The sequence below is a fragment of the Styela clava genome, chromosome 12, assembly GCF_964204865.1.
Source record: "Styela clava chromosome 12, kaStyClav1.hap1.2, whole genome shotgun sequence".
NCBI classification, from domain to species: Eukaryota; Metazoa; Chordata; class Ascidiacea; order Stolidobranchia; family Styelidae; genus Styela; species Styela clava.
In genome coordinates, this window is record NC_135261.1 from 5,848,151 (window position 1) to 5,868,674 (window position 20,524).

The following is a 20,524-nucleotide window of genomic DNA, read 5'->3' on the forward strand; positions in this document are numbered from 1 at the left end:
GAAATTTTTAGAATTGCGATTAGAAATTTTTAGAATTGCGAAGAGAATTTATCGATACCATATATTGTTTTGGCCCTCACATATGTATTGAATGAAGTAAAAATACTTAATAATCTTAATATTAAATTAATTTTATTTTGAAGGAGGTTCACAGTTTCTGTCAAAGTTCCCGACACAAAGGGTTGTCAACGATGTTCTGTTGTTCGTAATCAATATAATGGTCATAAATACTTGTGTGCTGCTTTGCAAGCTAGTATTGTGTTGCTACAATGGTATGAACCGATGCAAAAGTTCCTTCTTATTAAGGTATTATTATTTTACATTGAATTTTTTATTACTTTATGCGCAGAAAATGCTGTTTTGTGATGTTTTTTTGCAATACTTCCTGTCCATAATCTAACCTTAAGTTCATACTATTTATCAGCATGATGTTTTATGCTTAAGAAATCTGAAATTTTCATTTTTTAATGACATTAAATTTATAAAAAAAAGCATTTCGAATGATTTTATGATTTTCTAACCAATTTGATAAACTTCGCTCTGGAAATATGATTCTTGTGTACAATGCATCTGTTTATTTTTGAGAAACTTGATTGTTTTGGTAATTCATTTTAAACTCCCCATTGTTCAAAAAATCACCGCACAAAGGACAGTTGTGTTGGGCAAGTTTTCGAAGCCCAAATTAGGAATGTAAATAATTCGAATGTAAAATTACCACATGAGCATATATTTTGTAGAAATATAATATATTATAATGGAGAGCTCGATGAGATACGCTCTAATTCGGCTTTGAGTTTGTGAGCCAGGTGATGATTTTGCCGGTCGAAACCCCTTTTTTGAAATAAAAAGCATTTTTCTGTATCAGAAATAGCAATTTTTTGTAGCTTGAAACGCTTTTTGGACTCAAAACTCCAGAAAACCCACGATTTCCGGCCTCCGGTAACCAACTAGCTGTTACAGTCTATCTTAGCAATTAGAAATTTTAGAATCCCCTTCCCCCCCTTTGAATATTCCTGGCTTGTGAGCATTGTGATAATATATGAATTCAAGTGAAAATTACTATGATATTATCTCTATTGGGGGTTTAATATAGAGACCTATTTGAGGATTCGATATGTGGTAACCATACTATAAGTCACCATCAACTTTATTGCTTTTATAAAAAAGTTATCAAACTGAGAAAGCACTATATCAGGGTGGTCCAAACCCAGGCCCGCCGCTTCATTATCTGTGGCCCGCGTCGCATTCAGAGAGGAATTTTAAAAAATCGCATTTTGTATTGTTTCGTCATAAAATTAACCAAAAAACTTTTGACATATTGTCGCATCACTATTGTCACTGAATTGACTAGTGTTATGGCTTGCTGAGGCAACTAGCGAAGTTAAACAAGCGAAGTTCTTGGCACTATTGTGGCCCGCGAACAATGCAAAAGTAATTTTGTGGCCCGCGGAGCTGCCAATCTTGGACCACTCTTCTATATCATTGATTTGCGCTAAATAAATAAAGTCTTTCTTTTTTTCTCAGCAATTTGAATTCCCACTTCCTCATCCGTTACGTGTATTTGAACTTCTTGTGACCCCAGATGCTGAATATCCTCTCGTATGTTTTGGTGTTAGTTTGACAAATCCAGCCAACTCAAGTGCAGGTGACTAATAATTCCAGATCTCTGTTTCAGTTCAGTTGTAAAGTCTAGTTTTGTCTTTGAAACTAAATCTGTGAGATTTCAATCCTATGCAACATGACTATGCCTGTCTTACCAGTAGGCTGCGTTATACCACAGTGATAATTTTGGCTATAGTTACAATTATATGTCAAAGTTTTTATTTTGTATGCTGGGCGCAAAACTGATTGCACTTTACGAGAAAACTCCTCATTCTTCCTAGTTTCATCGCTTGATAAGGTTATTTCACAGGGTATTTTCACTTGGTCAAGCATGAATTGTCTGAACATATTGGGACTTGGAATTTATCAATCAAAGTAACACTATAAATACCACTGGAATGATATACAGGGGGGCCATGAGTGCTAAAGGCCCTCGGGAAAGAGTTATGAATAGTTGGGAACCACTGTTATAGGGCATTTTTAAATAAATTTGTATGAAATGCATGTAGGCTCGCGTTTCATGAATATGTATACTGTGTGTAATTTAAGATTTTGATAAATATTGAGTAGAGACAACCCCAACATCGACTTGCACTAATTGTATTAATTTCTCCTGCAGCAAACGACATATCTTCCATGATCACACCATCGTCCTTGTTTCATTTAAACACTGTCAATTTAAACTCACAATCATCGTGGTTCTCTGATCAACCTCCTGCCGGTTCAATTAATCTCGGTGTCGTAAATGTGACACAATTGGAGAAGGATACAGTCCTTATTTGTTTGGAAAGTAAGTAAACAATTTTTGTTTCAGAAAGTTCTCACTCAAATCAGGTCAAGAACCAATCCCTTGGAGTCTGCTGTGAAAATTCACAATTGATTCTTGGCTCAGTGTTGAGAAAAATTTACACTCATTATTTTAAATTGAATGTATATGTACCAAAATCGAGATAACTGATTTTGTTCGCCTATTCTACATCAAGTTGTGTAAAGAGACTGAAACCTATAGTATATTCACTTGGCTAAAACAGACGGTGCAAGAACTCGTAATAGAACTGAAATTTAAAAAATTGGATTAAAATTATGGCCTAATTCTAACCTGGTACACACACTACTGGAGTACCCAAAAGCATTGGCGTTTACCTGCCTCCTTTATTTTTTTTGCTGTTGTTCGGGGACTGTCTGTGTTAATCAAGTGAATATAACCCCTGCCCATAGATAGGCTTACGTCCCTTTACACAACTTGATGTAAAGTTGGCAAACAAAATTAGTTACCTCTATATTGGTACACATACTTCTGGAGCGCCCAAGATTTTGGATGTTGTAAATAGGGGCTTCAAACCAATGAAAAGTGAATATGGAATCCCTATTATGACATATACCACTTCCTCTTGTTCTGTTACCATTCCATGTCTTGCATAGGTATAGATAGGCAAGTATTCGTATCAAGGCATAGACTTGATGGTAGAGGAAGTAAGGTGGAAATCCTCCCACACATCCTTACAACCAATAGAATTCAAACCTGCAAACACATGCAGGGTAATCAGAGGTGCAATGGCATAATGCTTAGCTTGGTACGCCATATCTGAAAATTACATTTTAATTCAAACTGAATCATTTTTTTTTTTTCTTCAGAGGATGTTAAAATCATTAGTATGGCTGGTCGACTGAAATCAAGTAAGAAGCTTGCTTCAGAATTGAAGTTTGATTTTGCAACAAAGAATATTGGTAAGTATCTATTGCCATCTCTTTTGCAAAAATCTCCAGGAGTAAATTATGAGCTGAATAGTTATATATTGAAGGCAGGGATGTCCAAAACCAATCTAATATTTGAATACATTCAAAATCCTTTATATTCAATATAGCAAATGTTTGAATCTAGAGGTAATTTTGAGCTGTCAGACAAGTTCAAAGTGTGCGATATCTCAACTGGTAAGAAACAACACTAAGAAAACGATGACTTTTTAAACATATGTTGTTTCAAATGTGATCAACATGAACATATATTGGTTTATGTTTATTATTATTTGTGTGATTTATTGATATTGACGCCGTCAGAATTCTTCTGGGAGTACAAATTTCAAATCTTTAATGTTACAATCAAAATTGTGACCGAAAGCCAAAAAGCATACAGTCTTTTATCATTTTCAACAGACCATATATGAAAGCCTTGCCTGCACCAAAGTTGCTGTTCTTTTGAGCAGTGTATTGAACTGCCTAAATCTTTACTTTTTATCTATATATAGTTTGTCTGCAAGACAGTGTGCTAGCTTTCCATGAGCATGGTATGCAAGGAAGAAGTTTTCGTAATAATGATGTCACACAGGAGATTTGTGATAGAAGTAGAATATTCAGGCTGCTGAGTTGCTACAGGTTAGAATTGAACTCTTTTTACTTTATCTTTTGTTTGGTTTTTTGGAAAATGCCTTTAGAATAATGGATAAGCCTTTTGAACATTAAAATGATTATTGGGGTTCACTCCATTTGAGTCCTTGTGTCCAATGAAAGTAACCACAGGTTGTATACAAGGATGCTTTAAATTCTAAAATCTAAGTCTAATGGGGGTTTTAGCACTCCTGTTCTATTACAAATTTAAGGATCTAAATAAACAGGTATACTTGCCAGATTTTCTGGTTCATCTTTAATTTGTTGAATTAAATTGATTGTGTGGATGGTTTAGAGTTGTTACTTATCGATCTTAAGATCAGTAAGTATGTTGATAGGTATTAGTCTGTCTGTTTGTTTGTTTGTCTGTCAGAAGAACGCGATATCTCACGAAGGCGAGGTTGAATCTGCTCCAAATTGCATGTGCATCATCAATTAATTAGTGATGGGACACGCGGTGTCACTATAGAGTCATGAATCGAAACTGCAGTTTCGATCGATAAGTCTTCGGTCTCCGACCGATATTCTAGTTTTTATTTTAAGTGCTTTCAATGGCCATTTCTGTAAACTGTTTGTAATTTCTCTGGTGTCAACATCTATAGTGGGAATCAGAATGTCCCTCCCTTTAACTTCCTAGTAAGCTCTCTTCGGGACTTTGCTTTCAGCAACTCAAAGCAAAGGTGCGTCTTCGATATGTTTACCCCAAATTTTTTTCTGCTCTAGTTTGTGAGGAATATTTCATTTTGCAGAATAATTTGTAATTGGTTTTATGTTTTTGTTTTTTATTTCAGAGTAATCGTGTTGGAAAGCAAGCCTACAGACAATCCTAAAGATTTGTCAAATTTATATATTTTGGCCGGACACGAAAGTACAGGAAGTGGGGCTAACTGAGGTGTGAAACCTAGGATTCAGTATTTGAGCCTAGGTTCAGGAAACACGTGGATGCCGCTCGCCAGCTTTTGGTCAATGCCGCGGTACCATGTTATATCTCATTCAAAAGTTGTAGTCAGGGCATGTCGTGTCTTTTTACCAAACAATATAGAGGGTTTTCACAACATCGCTGCAGTAAATTTATTCCCATTTTTCCCCTATTTCACTACAACTAGACTCTGTAAATTTATTCGAAACGAGAGTTAACATACCAAATAACTTTTTTTAGGGTAAATTTCAAAATTTAATTTGAATTCAATTTGAGCTAGACTAGTTGTGACATTTGAAACTCAAATACAAATTAGACTAAAATTGTATGTAAAAACATCTTATTCAGACAATTCAAGCGAACTTTCATGCTCTAAGTCTATTTCTGCAGTCAAATGCACAACCCATTTTGTGATTAATTTTTAAGCTTTTTTCTGTTAATCTGATATTTTTGTGGTATATATATATTTAACGTCTTTCCCGAAACGTATTTATGAAAGCCGGTGACGCTGATCTTGTTCTGACTACTTTTTTGATTTTGTCCATGTGATTGCGCTTATGCGATTTGTTGTTGTTTTTAAATTAATTGTACAATTTTGATCCCAAATTGATATTTATATCATCTGCACATTTGCAATATCACTTCACTTATCGCCGTTGTTAAAAATAATATTCTTTTAAATTTTGTGAATGAAGTTTATTTTAGCGTAAAAACAGAATTATTGGCTTATCACATAATACAAACTAAGAGGGCAAATTCGAACTTGATGCCGTAAAATTTAATTTGGTTGACCGAAGCTTTTTCTGACAATTATTATAGGAGGTTCCATGTTTTTATATTGTTTAGCTTTACAGAAGGTTGAAAGACAAATTTGGTAATCCTGTAGTGTGTGTACCAGGTTAGGGTTAGGCCATAATTTCATTCCGATTTCCCTTATTTTAGTTCTATTATGAGTTCGGGGACTGTCTGTGTTAGCCAAGTGAATATACCCCCTGCCCATAGGTTTCAGTCCCTTTATACAACCCCTGTCCATAGGTTTCAGTCCCTTTATACAACCCCTGTCCATAGGTTTCAGTCCCTTTATACAACCCCTGTCCATAGGTTTCAGTCCCTTTATACAACCCCTGTCCATAGGTTTCAGTCCCTTTATACAACCCCTGTCCATAGGTTTCAGTCTCTTTATACAACCCCTGTCCATAGGTTTCAGTCCCTTTATACAACCCCTGTCCATAGGTTTCAGTCCCTTTATACAACCCCTGTCCATAGGTTTCAGTCCCTTTATACAACTTAAACAAAATTAGTTATCTCCATATTGGTACATACACTTCTGGAACGCCTTAAATTTGAGCCCCCATCCCAGATATATGTCCTGTTTTCGCTCTTTTGGATTGATCAGTCTCATTTCATTTCTAGAAAAGTGCAATGAGAGTGAAGTTAAATATTTTTACGTAGGTTTTGAAAACGGTTAAAAAAAATTAAATTTTCCATTTTTTCCTAAAACTTTAAATCTATTGACTGATGTTGTAAAAATTTCTTCTATATTTAAAAATTATTTTGAATATGTTGAAGGTTTGGCATCATAGATTTGGATGCAGATTTTCAATTTTTCTTTTTTAAATAGGGAGTGTTAAAACTATGTATCTTCGGAAATCGGTAGTATTGAATGCGTAACTGGTAAGAAATAAACAACATAGTCCAGCCGTATTGTCTAAATATTTTTTGTTGTTTCTTGTGGGGCCAGATCCGTTCTATCCGGCCATTATGCAGTCATTTGTGTCCGTTGAAATTACACTATGACTTTTTGGGTATGAAATTCTGTTGAAAATATCGTTAAAAATGACGTCATAATGACCCCGATTGTTACATTGTGCTTCTTATTATTAAATAAACGTTTGCCTAGCTGTTGTAAATAAACTAGTTTCTATTCCTAGTTTTTCATATTGACTTTTGAACCTCCAGCCCAGTAACCAATTCTATTATCTGAAACTGTCCCACTCGAAAAAATAGTTGCCCACCCCCTGCACTATGGGAAACTGCTGGCAAAATGTTCGAATTAAATTACAGAAATAGTATGCTTTCAATTTTCAAAGCGAAGTTTTCAAAATTTCATAAACATGCGTTTTTTAGTTCCACAAAAAATCTCTTTTGTCATTCAAGTTTTTCTCGAATTCTCCTTGTTTATTTGTCTCCTTCCATGCTTAAATCAGTCGGTTTTTATTTGTTTAATTAAAATTCAATATAACCAGAAATTATAACATTTGTATTGCTATATGCGGACTGTTGTAGCAAAATATTTGGATATTTAATGATTTCCTAATGTATATGCTTTCTTGTTAGGCGGCTAAAATTTTCCTTCGAAATTGAGTCATGCGTAGGGCTGTGGTCGCACCCAAACGCAAGGGTCATTCAAAACAAAAAACTAGACTCCCATTGACAAAAATTTTCACTCTTAATCGATTCTCAGCTTCAGTTTCTATACGGGCAACGTTTTGCTAACACTGGTTGTGTTGTATATATCCTCGTAAATCTTCGGTGTATATAACGTAAATATACGTCGTTCCAATCATGTGCTCTCTTTTTGTTCGAAATTTTGACTCGCATATCACCATAACAACTAGAAATTCCATTCCTCAGAGAATTCAAAGTTTCAGATTTTGGGGTTGAAAATATGACTCCATATCTCACTTCAATTTCAATTAAAACTTGCTCAAATCCGACTCGAGATTTCGATACCACAGCCCTGACCATGTGCCGAAAGCGTAAAATTGTTTGGTTTCTCAAAAGATTCTGTAAATGAGAAAGTTGGAAATTATTGAGCAAAAATTTTCTTCATGTGTGCCATCTTGTGTCCACATGAATACATATTTATTTTATCTGAAACCGTTTTTAAAATACAAAGTATCTTCGTCTGATTACATCTGTACTTTGTGCGTTTATATAGTCTAGGTTTTTTAATATGTTTCACCTATTTTCATGTGTTTCTTGCTGCGTTATAGGAAAACTATATTCCTCTGTGATGTACTTTGCTCAAGTTGTTGGGAACAAAGTTTTTAGTGGATTTCTTTTTATTCTGTTTGTATATAGAGTTACTGCTATTCTTCTTATCATTGCTAATTATTATTGAATTTATATGCGGGAATTTTTGTTTGTGTATTCTATTTTTCAGTTCATATCACAGCTGGACCTATTTTCCAGCAATACGTCTAGATGGACTGAAATTTTTATGCATTCGGCTCTATGGTTGGATAGTTATGATGTTATAATGGTTTACCAGACTAGTTTACTGTTTGAGATATTCATGTTTTTACTTATAAAATTCCCAAAGGATTTGATGAAAAACGCCCCATTTTTTCCCATTTGTTAGCTTATTAGGGTCCATGGTCGAATTTCAAAACAAATGAAGCAGTTACTGATGATATCCCTTCACGAATGTTTAATAAAAGAAAAACATGCCGAAATTGTCATTGAAAGCAATATTATTGTTGCGCAATACCAACTAATTATTGCGTAATTGCGTTGTATTTTGTTTAATTACGTTTAATTAATAAATGAACAATAGAAATCGTTCGTATTTGAGTTCGTGGTTAGGCTTCACAGGGAATGTTTTACTAATACGTTTACTATATGTTTCAAGCAACTCTATCGTGCGAAGAAAATTGACACCTGGATGCATAACCTCTAGGTCTCACCACTTTGGTTGACAAAGTTTCGATTAAAAAAAATTGACTATGAAATGACCGGCTTTCCACACATGTCAATAAACCGTAGTATATGTACCAGGGCAAATACGTATTAGGGTTGGGCCATAATTTATTCTGACTGTTTGTGTTAGCCACGTGAATTTACCCCCTACTCGGGGGCGGATCATGCCCCTTTGGTGCCCTAGACCAGGGGTGCACAGCTTTTTTGCTATTGGCTGCCACATTGCATTTATTTTTATACAATATGGCCGCCAGGAGGTTAATAGCGCGCCCAAGCCACGCGAAATTTTTTGGCTTTATGACGTCATAACCGCGTATTCGACCCGTGCGAGGTGCACTCTGCCCAATTATGAAGTATGTAGGACTACTTGGAAGTATAATATTCGCATTTTAAAAAGATTTTTTTTTCGGTGGACCTATTCTAGAGCAGATATATTCAGCAAGTTGCATAATGGTTGCACAATTTTGAAAAAAATCCAAAGTCGGGGAGGGGCGGTCGCCCCCATTTTCTTGTCCCCAAAAGTATAATAAAATGTCCATTATTTTTATGAATTTATTCTATAAAAGTTTGCAAAGAATTGTAGTAATTTAATGACTCCTTTGGTCTTGCATGTGGGCAGATAAACTTGCAAAGTGAGGTAACTGGCAGCAAATACACCATCTAGATTGTGACGCATCGTGTCGTCTGACTTTTTTGCAGTGCTTCTGTTTTGCTTCAATATACGCCAGCATAGCCGCCAAATCCTATATTTTGAACTTTTTTTTCATAGGATTTTGCATGTGGACAGCCGCATTTTTTTCGCGACGGCCGCAGGTTGTGCACCGTTGCCCTAGACACTGAAGACTTTGGTGCTCCCTTATGTGTATTTTAAATTAGAAAAACAATAAACCAGTGTATTATCCATCAATAATAATCACAACCAACAGTAGGTAAAACAACTTTTACGGACATTTTCAGTTTTTTTAACGATATATTTAGCCGATATATCGATTGAGCTAAAATCCTGGGGAATTTGACGAAGATTTATGCGTCCAGTCTTAACGTGAATCGAAATACCAAAGCATACGAGTCACAACTGCAGTTTGAAATTTCACGGGTACCTAGTAGCCTACCTCAGGGTGGTCCAATGTAACGAGAAGGACCGCAAAAACTTTTGAGGAGGTCTCGCGGGCAGCAGTCGGAGAAAATACAAAAGTGATCGAAATATCGTGAGTTTACTTACAATTCGAGTTTACAGCTCGAATCAGCCTATTTTTATGTTGCATGGGTGAGCCTTCAGTTTTTTTAAAATTAGTTACCGAGAATTACTGTTGTATTTCCGCATTTCGCGTTTGGGTTTGTAATGTCACTTCAAATTATATTCGTTCGTGACAGATATCACTTGAAATCAAACTAGACACTGTGTGATGGGCAAGAAAATACGTTTTCTCCTTGTTTTCTTTATGTCACCTTTCTTTTGCCACTCATTTTATTACGAATCATTATATTTGAGTAATTTAAAAACTTGCAGCGTGAGCAGGCGTAGTGCTATCGTCAAATAACAACCAAGTCCGTCAAGTTGGTATTTCGGGACCTAGCTAAAGATAACCTGGATTGCGCGGCGTTAAGTCGGCTCTGCGTTTCATCACTACTGACTGTCACATGGCCCACGCTTGAAAATAGAGGAGTGTTTTTACTAAAATAAAGGAACAAACCCTCTCTTCAAATAAGGAGCTACCCGACGCGAGCTTAAGGTGCGAGTTGAGATGAGAAGCGCGACCCATTTCATCGGTTTGGTCCTGTCTGCACAAGACAATCCATTCTCCTTGTACCGATCACAACTCATTCCCATATTGGCATCGTCTTGACGTTTATAGATACAGCATTGAAATTACGTGACTTCAACAAACATCATTCCGACATTGTGATCAGGAAAAGAATTTGAATCTCGGGATCCCAACCCCAGTTGGAATACATGAAAAAGTTCTGCTATTAGATACAAATATACGCTAAAATTGTTCTGTGGGCCGCATGCAATGTATTCGCATGACAGGGTTTGGCACACCCTGGTCTACCTTATCAAGAAACTCCCGACTTCGCTGAGCACTAGATCGTTGGAATGCGATCGCGGAACCGCCACATCGTGCAAATAGTCCCCATTGGTCTAATAGTTTAAGAAACAGATATTCATTTAAAACAAAAATGCAGCAACAAGGAGAATACTAGGAAGAAAAAACAACAACAATTCAAGAAAACCACTCATAGGCCCATTTCGTGTCCAAGAAATAAGTTTCAGTGTTTACTTTTGATAAAGAATGTTAATATGATACTTGAAGACGAAAAATAAGCGGAAATTTTGAAGTCTAACTCGTAATATTTTAATAAACACCGATAAACTATATAAAATTCTGTTATAAAAATTTCTGTGGTGCCCCTCTTTGCTTGGTGCACTTTCGTTCGTTGACGCAAAACAAAAACTCGGCAACCAAAGTGTTCATAGTTTTTTTTAGTCAAGTTGCGGGAAATGAGATAAAGCATATTTTATGAGTGTGCTTATAAATTTCGAATAAAGTAGCCTACTTTAAAAATGTCATTACCGATCAGCTCTTTGGTCCCAGAAGCTTCTAATGAATAACCATAATAGAATAGGTTTTTACACAATTTATGGAAACTTGTAAGCGAAATACAGCTTTTTTTAGTGGATAATAATACGATTAGTACAATTATTTTTAAGATAATTTTTGAAATCCAATAATCATGTTATACGATGATTACATTAAGATGAATAAATGGATTCAACTTGAGCGCTCGCAATGATTCAGTCCGCTCTTAGTGTGAAAATTATAGCGTATCGTATACAATCATACTGATTTATGTCTGGACTTGTTTACCGATATTTCTCAACTGAAAAATACTTTTAACTGCGACTGTCATTTATGATAGAGCATTGCCAGTTCTTATTTTATGTAAACACGTATTCAGCTCTCTAAATCGCGTACTTATCAACTCGGGATAGGAGTTCAAATATTGAAATTGTTAACAGTCAGATTGTTAAATAATCGATAAATAAAACGGAACAAGGGAATTATCACGATTTGCGCCTGACTAAACCAAATATATATCCCATTGTATTTTCATGTTATAGCAGCACAGCATTCTATTCTTCACTAATGTGAAGCTAAAGACAGACCTGTGATACAATATATGTACCTACATTTTATTGTCTGTGTACATGACTTTCTGGAAATCAAGCATTAAATTTAATGAACTGGTTCGAATGTAAGCACTTGTTTGGCCAGAACTGCTATTTTGTCGTCCCTCCCGTAGTATGTGTACCAGGTTAGAGTTCATGCCCATAGGTTTCAGTTTCAGTCCCTATACACAAATTGAGGTCAAATAGGGAAACAAAATTAGTTACCTCCATATTGGTACACATACTGGAGCGCCATTTTGTAGGCCCAAAATAGTTCGCGACGTTGCTCTTATCACATATATCACGAGCATCCATACGATTTTGAGCAGCAATAGTAATATACGGTGCTTTTTTTTTATAGCAACAAGAAGTAGAACTGATGAAGTCGAGGTTGCTGCGGCAATTAGTTGCGAAATATTTTTATTCTTTGTCTGATAACCGGCAGAGTGCCAGTTGATAAGACAAAAGACGGAAATTTAGTAAAGTTGCCAAAATTTCAAATAAAATTCAAATGTTTCTTAGCCATACCCTCCGCGCGTGTAAGTGGAACATTAAAAATAAACACTACAAAAATTTTGGATAATGTCCGACAACTTGGTCCCGTATAATTAATTAGTAATTACACGAATAAGCAGCATTGCAAAAACAGCTCGGCGACAATCGATTGATTTCTCGCCAGTGCGGCGGTTGGGCAAGATTTGCCACAACAAAATGTTTGTTTAACGTGCGCGCTGGTAGATACCAAATCTCTGAACGACATGCAGGGATTTCAAATTAGGAAGTTAACAAATATCGGGGATTGTTTAATGTATTATCACAAATACTCATAATTGAAATGTTATCTTTTTATTAAAATATGTTTTTGTAAAATTGAGTCGTCATGCTTCGTTTGCCGAAATTTTGATCGGCATCGAATATTCTCGACTTGATTGATTGATTCTAGTATTATTTGCTTAGTCATCACTAAAGTGATACGTATATATATAAATAAACTTTAACGCGACTCGCGAGATACCATAAGCAGCTTATACGAAAGACGTCCGGGACTCGTTGAACGATACGAGTTATTTACATTATATTTTGCACTTATTTCTGTACCTACAAAATGAAGATTTCAAAGATAATTTTGAGGAAGCAATTTGATGGATTCCCAAAGGAATCCGATTTCGAGCTAGTTGAAGAAGATCTTGGAGACGATCTCGAAGATGACGGTGAGATTTGTCTGGATATACTATTCATGCGTTCCATTATTGCGATTCGTCTAGTCTAGTCGGACGCACGTGCGTCGTGATACTCAATTGTCAATGTATGTATAATTGCCTGATTGCCGCGGGTTATGCCGCATTCGGCGGCCTTGCAAGTTCTTACTTCGCGTCAACGCCGTTTTGAATAATGTTTTTTGTTGCTATCGAGGATGTACGTAGCTCAGTGCAGCAGTATGTATGTATGTTTATTCGTCTCGTAAAAGCAATATAAAAGAGTTAGTAATTATCAACATTGAAGACTGGATGTATACACAAGACCATTCTGGCCTAAAACACATGAAAGTGCGGCATACACCTATGATAAGCAAAAAATGAAATAAATCAAATAAGTACCGGTAGTAGCTTTAAATGATTTCGTTTCGCTGTCGTGTTATAAATAAGCCTTAACATTCTGACATTGTATTATCTGAATATGAAAGTTGATTATATTAAAACTATATGCCTATTGCCTAATACTGTAATATCTGAATATAGCTAGTATGGTGTTTAAACAATGATAGCATGTATATTGCAGTCTTTGTTACAGCTTTATGGAATAACAGTAATGCCCAAAAGATCAGAATTAGCACTGAAGCACCGTCCAAACATACTGCGAGTGGAAGTGATGACTCCTCTACGGCTCATGGGCCGGGGCCATGGCCCATCGAATTGGGCCTCGGCTCATCAGGCTATGGGCTGCGGCCCATCAAGTTGTGCAAAAGGGACTATTCACTTGGCTAACACAGACAGTCCCCCGAACTCATATTAGAACTATAATGTGAAAAATCTGAACAAAATTTTGTCCTAACCCTAACCTGGTACACATACTACAGGAGTCTCCTTTTCTGTAGCTTGGTATTTTGCTTTATTTTCATTAAAAGGCTTATAAAAAATTTGGTGGCATCCTGCGATTTTTTTTTTGGTTCGAATATTGATAATTTTGTAAAAATTGCAAGTTTTGATAAGATAATTGAATTTTTTCTGATGGGGCCCAATTAGATGGATCGTGGCCCCAGCCCATGGGCCGAAGAGGAGTCACCACCCCTGTAGCATACTGCTGCACTGGCATATAGCAAAACAAAGATCAACCTTTTAAACAGTGGATCCATTCAAGCATTGAGATTATGCAAACTGCCGCAGTTTATGTCCTTTGTCTATTAAACCCTGAAACTAGATCAGTAGATAGGGATGGGAGATCGCTGACTTATCGATCTTGCGGTTTCAATTCCTTCGCTCTGACTCAATAGCGATACCTCATGTCCCATCACTAATTAATTAATAACTCGCTAATTATTCATGACATAATTCATCCAAAACGAATAGGCTTCTGGTCCGAGATATGATGAATGAACATGCAAAATTTGGAGCAGATTCAACCAACGATTCGTGTGATATCACGTAACATACAAATACCTATTTACATACTTACGGTACCGATCAAGATTGATAAGTAAAAAGACCTGTGGGAGTGTTTTGAATTTTGTTTAGTTGACTTATGCATTCTTTGTTTTTATTTTTCAGAATTCTTTTTTGAAGCTTTGTACATCAGTTGCGATCCATACATTAGGTAATTTAATAAGCAACATTTTGAAAGTGAAATACTTCACACTTGATTATTATTACACACAATTTGTCCTGTTTATTTGGAGACCAGTTGTCCATACAGCCATAAGTTTGCAGTAAGACTGATCATAACTTTCTGACTTTCGGTGCTACAAGATATTTGCACCTCCTAATTTCTCAGTTTAATATCACGTGACTAATTTTTTCAAGATATTTATTTTGCTTTGATTTTTTACATGTTTTACTCTAATAAAATTATGGAATTTTTTGTTTAGGATACTTGCACCTTCCTACAAAGAAGGAGAAACTGTCATCCCGGGTTACCAGCTTTCAAGGTATTGTTTCTTTCAAGCAAAACCTCGTATTTATTTCCGTACGGTATAGGTATTTTACAAATTAGTCAACAAAAGCTCGGTGCGGTGGTGTGGCTCAACGGGCTAAGCGTTAGGAATACGCTCGCCACCGCACCTCTGATTACTCTGCGTGGGTTCGCAGGTTCGAATCCCATGAAGGGATGGTTATGTGCGAGAGGATTGCTGGACTCCTCGTCGTCGTTGGGTGGTCCACGTAACCGCTGGTCGGTTACGGCTTCCTCCACCACCAAGTCCATGCTTCCGAAAACAAACAATACATTAAATCTAATCCCATACCCGACTTGGAATGGTAACCCGACGAGAGGGCGGGGTTCGCCATATGGATAAGCCGTCTTATCAGCTTTCCTCTCCCCGGGATAAATATGTAAATCCTATCCTATCCTAAGCTATCTAGTAAAATTTTATGTTTGTGTGTTTTATCAGTAAGTTATATTTCTGGCATTATTATTCCTTTGAGATAAAAGATATCCTAAAGTCCATTGTCTTATGTTGTGCTCACCAAAGCACAGAGGTACACAAATTGTTGTGGCCATGTTGGCTCCACAAATCCCTGGTTCAAGCTTTTATACCTAAGATGTAAGATATAAAGAAGATTATTCAGTATCAAAATTGTTTGGAGTTCGAACTTTTTCACGTCCCTGCTTTAACAGAGTATCGTTGAAGTAAAGATATAATTTTAGCTTAAATCTGAATTAATTTAAAAAAGTGAAACTGTTAAAATCTCTCTATAATGTGAATGAACTTTTTTAAACTTAAAACTTCAACAGGGTCACAAAAAGTAATAACTCAAAGTATCCAGTCGGCTCAATATTAGTAACTGGGGCAGGTTGGAGAACGGGTGGAAAGTCTAACGGAGTTGGACCTGAAGGAGTTTGGTACGAAAGAAATGATTTGCCAAAAAATGTGCCCCAATCAGCTGGGGTTGGAATATTTGCCATGACTGGGTGAGATAGATTTTTTTTAAATAGAATTCTGCAGTTGTGAAGATAGACCATAATTATCTGTACACGGATCTCAAAAATGAATTTAGTGTAAATTGAAAAATAATTTTCAGATTGATTTTAAACAATTGAATGTAAATTTTTGGATAAAATGATAGTTTACATTGTAGCCTACATAGTTTATCACATATCAAGAAGCATACTATTCGATGAATTCTTAGTTTGTCAGCGACTGGCTGAAACCTGTGTTTGATTGTTTTTATAAAAAATGGCCAGTTTTGGGAAGACGTAGTAAAAGACAGCTAATACCACAGAAACCTAATCTATATAACATTATTGAGTAAAAATAAAATGTTCAATTTGAGAATTTATTACTTGAATACTTAATTGAGTTTAACTAGACGCAAATGAAACCTAAAACTTAGGAATGTCCGTATGTTTACTTGCTCATTTGACGTAATATTATTTCACTTTCAGGCTAACAGCCTGCTATGGTGTAGAATACGTTCTCAAACCAAAGAAAGGTGAAACTCTCTTTGTTAGTGCGTCTGCAGGGGCTGTTGGAAATATTGCAGGCCAGATTGGGAAGATATTGGTAAGAGGTTTCATTTGGCCAAATTTTTTTCAAATATAGTATGAGATTTTCATATTTATCCCGGGAAAGGAAGGGCTTTAAGACAACTTATGCAATGGTGTACCACATCCTCTCATCTAGGTACCAGTTCATGTGGGGTATCAGTTAGCCAGTCATTCATTTCAGATGCATGGACTTGATGGTGGAGGAAGCCTTAACCTACCAACGGTTACATGAAGGAGTCCAGTAATCATCTTGCACCTAACCGTTCCTCTCAGAATTAAAACCCTTGCTGGGTAATCTGAGGTGCAATGGCAAGTGTATTCCTGATGCCTAGTAAGGCACACAATACTGCCTTTGTAATAATAGTTGATATTTAAAATTGGGAAGGTAATGTTGAACCAGCGCATCCTTAGATATGGTAGTTCCTTAGATATCCATAGCCGTTTGTACAGGTCCTTGTGAGAGATAGTTTATATGTTAAAGAGTTGCAGTGTTTGCAGAGCATTACTTGTAACTTGGGTTGGGAAGTATGCGGCATTATTCATGATTTAGGTTCATACATTTCTCATTGATCCCCTGTAAGACTTTCTCATCCTATAATTAACTTATTGACCACTCTCTTGCTTTCCATACAATCATGATATAATTTAACTGCTTCAATTATAATTTTGTTCTACTTTGTTTTCCATGTAATTCTCATATATTCCATTCGATTCTAGGGTTGTCGTGTAGTTGGGTCATGTGGTTCTGATGAAAAGATCAAGTATGTCAAGTCGATTGGATTTGATGATGCTTTCAATTACAAGACAGAATCTGTCAAAGAAGGATTGAAAAGAGTTGCACCGGAAGGAGTTGATTTGTATTTTGACAATGTATGTTCATTTATATTGTATCGCAAAACAAATTGTGCAATTTCTGGAACGGTTTATTAGTTTTTGAGTTTTGTTTTTGTTAAGCAGCCTCTCAGTCAAAGTGTTAGGCATAAGTCTGTTGGCTCGCAGGTTTAATACCTCACGTTAAATGACCACCGAACAAATTACTAGGATAGGTAATTTATTTTTAAGTTTCATTTTTGTTGAGCACGGTGGCCTCGCAGTTAGAGTATTAATGACGACTCTGTTTACTCGCAAGTTTCGTATATCTCGTTCAAATCCCATGATCACCATCTCGCTCACTCAGAGTGCTATAAATTGTTAAGCTCTGCTGTACTGGAAAGATTCCTGTTGTTTCAAAAATAAAGGCAACTAAAAATATCATTAGATAACGAGGCCTTGTTCGTAACAAAAGCGTGAATTAGTGTTCTATTTAAAAACAATATAATTAGTAATATGGATTTATGATTCATTTTTTCTCCTGGAATACAATATAGAATTCCTATCCTTAATATTGATGTTTTGCTCTCTTGTCTAGGTTGGTGGTGACTTTGCAAGTGCAGTCTTGAAACAAATGAATAGAAAAGGAAGAATAGCAGTATGTGGAATGTTATCTTCATACAATGAAAAAGAACCAAGAGGTAATTGGAGGATACAATCAAATAGAAAGTTATGTACACTTGAATGCAACATGACTTAAATGTTATAATCGCATAATTTTAAACTAATTGCCAAGTTATACTGTATGTAAGTATACAAATTTCTGGTTCTTACTATGCGTCTTTTGGTAGTTGTATCTTACATAACCTGCCTTAATATCTCAATAGTAAATTGTGTGGATATTTAAATTTTGGGACCTCCTGAAGTATGTGCACCAAGATGGCTCACAACCTGAACATAGTATGTGTACCAGGTTAGGGTTCAGGTTATGCGACATCTTGGTGCACATACTTCAGGAGCACCAAATTTTGGAGTATTTTTTAAAATTCCTCTGTAAATATATCATGTATATCTGATCATCATTTATTGAATTTTTCTCATTTTCCAGCTCACGTTATACAACAAACAATGTTCATGAAGTCTTTGCTAATGCAGGGATTCAACATATTTGCTGATATTCCTCCATATAATGAAGAAATTTATCAAAAACTAAAAAAGTGGGCTGAAGAAGTAAGTTCCGATAGCTATAGCCAGCAATCACACTGTTGCCCGTTACCATAGAGCAATGGTTCTCAAACTGTGGGGCATGCCCCTACAAGGTGTGGGGGGGGGGGGGGGGGGGGCTAGCGTAGACAATTATTTGAGGGGGCGTGAAGCTAATTAAAAATATTTATTAGATTTGATCTTGCCTGCGTCCTTTTGAACATTTACTGCATTACTTTATTTGGAATATTTACGTTCCATCCACTTATTTCCAACATGTTTATTGTATAAAACATACTTTCACCTTACTATCTGTTATTTGTAGCTTATTTTTAGCTAGCTATTCACCACCGTGTTGTGTTTTATCATCAAGTAAAGCTGTTTAGTTCTACTCTTTGCTTATAATTTGAAAATGTCCATGTTTTTTCTAAAGTTATTGGTTTTCTTCAGGGTAAACTCAAACAGTATGAATCAATCAGTGAAGGATTCAAGAATCTGCCATCCACATTCATTGGAATGCTTTGCGGAAAGAACTTGGGGAAAACAATAGTGAAACTATGAAGTTTACTTAACCAAGGAAATACCATGGCATTTTCTTTCGGCTTTATCCAATTCAATCCGATCGCCAAAACTTAATTTTCTTTTTGTTATTTTGTAGCTTCTAGTGAAAAATTGTGATTTTGAATTTTCATTTGATCATATTCGCTCGATTATATTTTTTAATCAAAGACTTCCAGGATAAGCGGTGCAAAATGTTAATGTTGATAATTTTTATAAATGTTCAATATAGCTGACCTATTGGAGCTGCAGAAATTATAAATACTTTGAACATTCATGATTTAGGATAGGATTTGCATTTGTTCGATTACAGATAAAATTCGTTTAATCCGCAACCTACGGCCCGCGGAGTAACGTAATCCGGCCCGCGACACTTCATTGAATTATAGTAACAAAACAGCTGTTTTAACGATTATATTCTTCACGTAACAAAATTTATCGTGAGGTAAGTGTAGACTAAATTATATTATAACCAATCAAGTATATAGTTCACGATTACTCGTTTATTATTTAATTATAATTAGACGAACTCAGAAAAGTTAATGCTAAGTACAAAGGGTTCAATGGCGCAGAAAATATTCAAATGGAATATTTTGAAATCTGATCCGTGTGAAATAATGTGGTTCATCGGCCATCCGTTCGGTTTTTGACTTTCTAAAACGTGCGGCCCGCCAATGATCTGCAACCCTAAATTTGGCCCCGCGAGCGACAAAAGGTTGCCGACCCCTGCTCTATTCCGCGAGATGACGCGGCAGAGTCTGAGAGATTTATTAAGCCTTCATCATTAAACCAGGGGCGGATTATGCCCCTTTGGTGCTATCTTAATTGTAATTTAATTATAAAAAGAATAAACCACATAAGGGCCATTCCAAGCAAAAGTTGAATTCTATCAATTTTTTAAAAAGTGTAGTGAAAGTAATTTTTTTTCATTTTTGATATCAAAAGACATTGGAATTTTATTGGACTTCATTCATTTCATCGAACAATTTAAAATTTCACCCAGGTTTTTAATGGTTTATAAAAAATGGCCTGAAATGTAGAAATTTTGGTATAATTGACATATTTTGTGATGATTCCTGACACAAAGTGTTTGATTGTGTGGTACAGTTATTTCATGTGGAATTGACGCACTGGATTTAAGTTAATAAAGTTTGAATGTTTGCAGTGCTGTAGAACATTTCTTCACTCATTTAACGATTTATTACCAGAATTTTAAGAGATGATAGATGCCGCTATTCCGAAGTGGAAAAATGTCCTGTAGTGTCACATACAATATGCACATTATTGGCATGGATTTACAGTGTTACATTAAGTAACTTGAGCAACACATAGTGGGGTAGTTCAGCTACTGCACCAGAAAATATTATGGGCTCCTACTGTACCATCGCAAAAATATACAGCACAACATAACGTACTGTTAGTGCATGGTGGATTTGCCGTCCTGTAGTGTCACGCTATATTTTACTATATTT

The 20,524-nt window shown here is 35.9% G+C and overlaps 2 protein-coding genes across 14 annotated transcripts in view; both read left to right on the forward strand.

Annotated features, from left to right (window-relative positions):
- LOC120329268 (mitogen-activated protein kinase kinase kinase kinase 3-like) overlaps positions 1-20,524 on the forward strand; it is a 362,445-nt gene that overhangs the window by 27,180 nt on the left and 314,741 nt on the right. For 8 of the 11 annotated variants that reach the window (XM_039395844.2, XM_078118753.1, XM_039395839.2 and 5 more), the window contains 6 exons: positions 144-306; positions 1,525-1,645; positions 2,222-2,392; positions 3,238-3,330; positions 3,849-3,975; positions 4,779-8,468. In XM_039395844.2, the coding sequence (XP_039251778.1) occupies positions 144-306; positions 1,525-1,645; positions 2,222-2,392; positions 3,238-3,330; positions 3,849-3,975; positions 4,779-4,878 (775 nt within the window). In that variant the 3' untranslated portion in view covers positions 4,879-8,468. Of the gene's footprint in view, positions 1-143; positions 307-1,524; positions 1,646-2,221; positions 2,393-3,237; positions 3,331-3,848; positions 3,976-4,778; positions 8,469-20,524 lie in introns of those variants that run through there. The other 3 variants (XR_013479677.1, XR_013479676.1, XM_078118751.1) reach the window with 3 other exon arrangements.
- Positions 12,525-20,216, forward strand: LOC120330309 (prostaglandin reductase 1-like). Of its 3 annotated transcripts, none has more exons than XM_039397197.2 (9): positions 12,525-12,991; positions 14,546-14,591; positions 14,863-14,922; positions 15,729-15,905; positions 16,380-16,497; positions 17,199-17,351; positions 17,890-17,992; positions 18,400-18,521; positions 18,945-20,216. In XM_039397197.2, the coding sequence occupies exons 1-9, from the start codon at positions 12,886-12,888 to the stop codon at positions 19,053-19,055; spliced, it is 996 nt and encodes a 331-aa protein (XP_039253131.2). In that variant the 5' UTR covers positions 12,525-12,885; the 3' UTR covers positions 19,056-20,216. The 3 variants fall into 3 exon arrangements, with proteins under 3 accessions (XP_039253131.2, XP_077974902.1, XP_039253132.2); XM_039397198.2 differs by lacking the exon at positions 12,525-12,991 and adding an exon at positions 13,180-13,216; XM_078118776.1 differs by lacking the exons at positions 12,525-12,991; positions 14,546-14,591 and adding an exon at positions 13,123-13,216.

Bases quoted from the DNA above. Each gene is read 5' to 3' on its own strand.
- LOC120330309 (XM_039397197.2), top strand. From the start codon at position 12,886: ATGAAGATTTCAAAGATAATTTTGAGGAAGCAATTTGATGGATTCCCA. The intron at 14,923-15,728 runs GTATTGTTTCTT...AAACTTCAACAG, and splicing joins CCGGGTTACCAGCTTTCAAG to GGTCACAAAAAGTAATAACT. The intron at 17,352-17,889 runs GTATGTTCATTT...TCTCTTGTCTAG, and splicing joins TTGATTTGTATTTTGACAAT to GTTGGTGGTGACTTTGCAAG.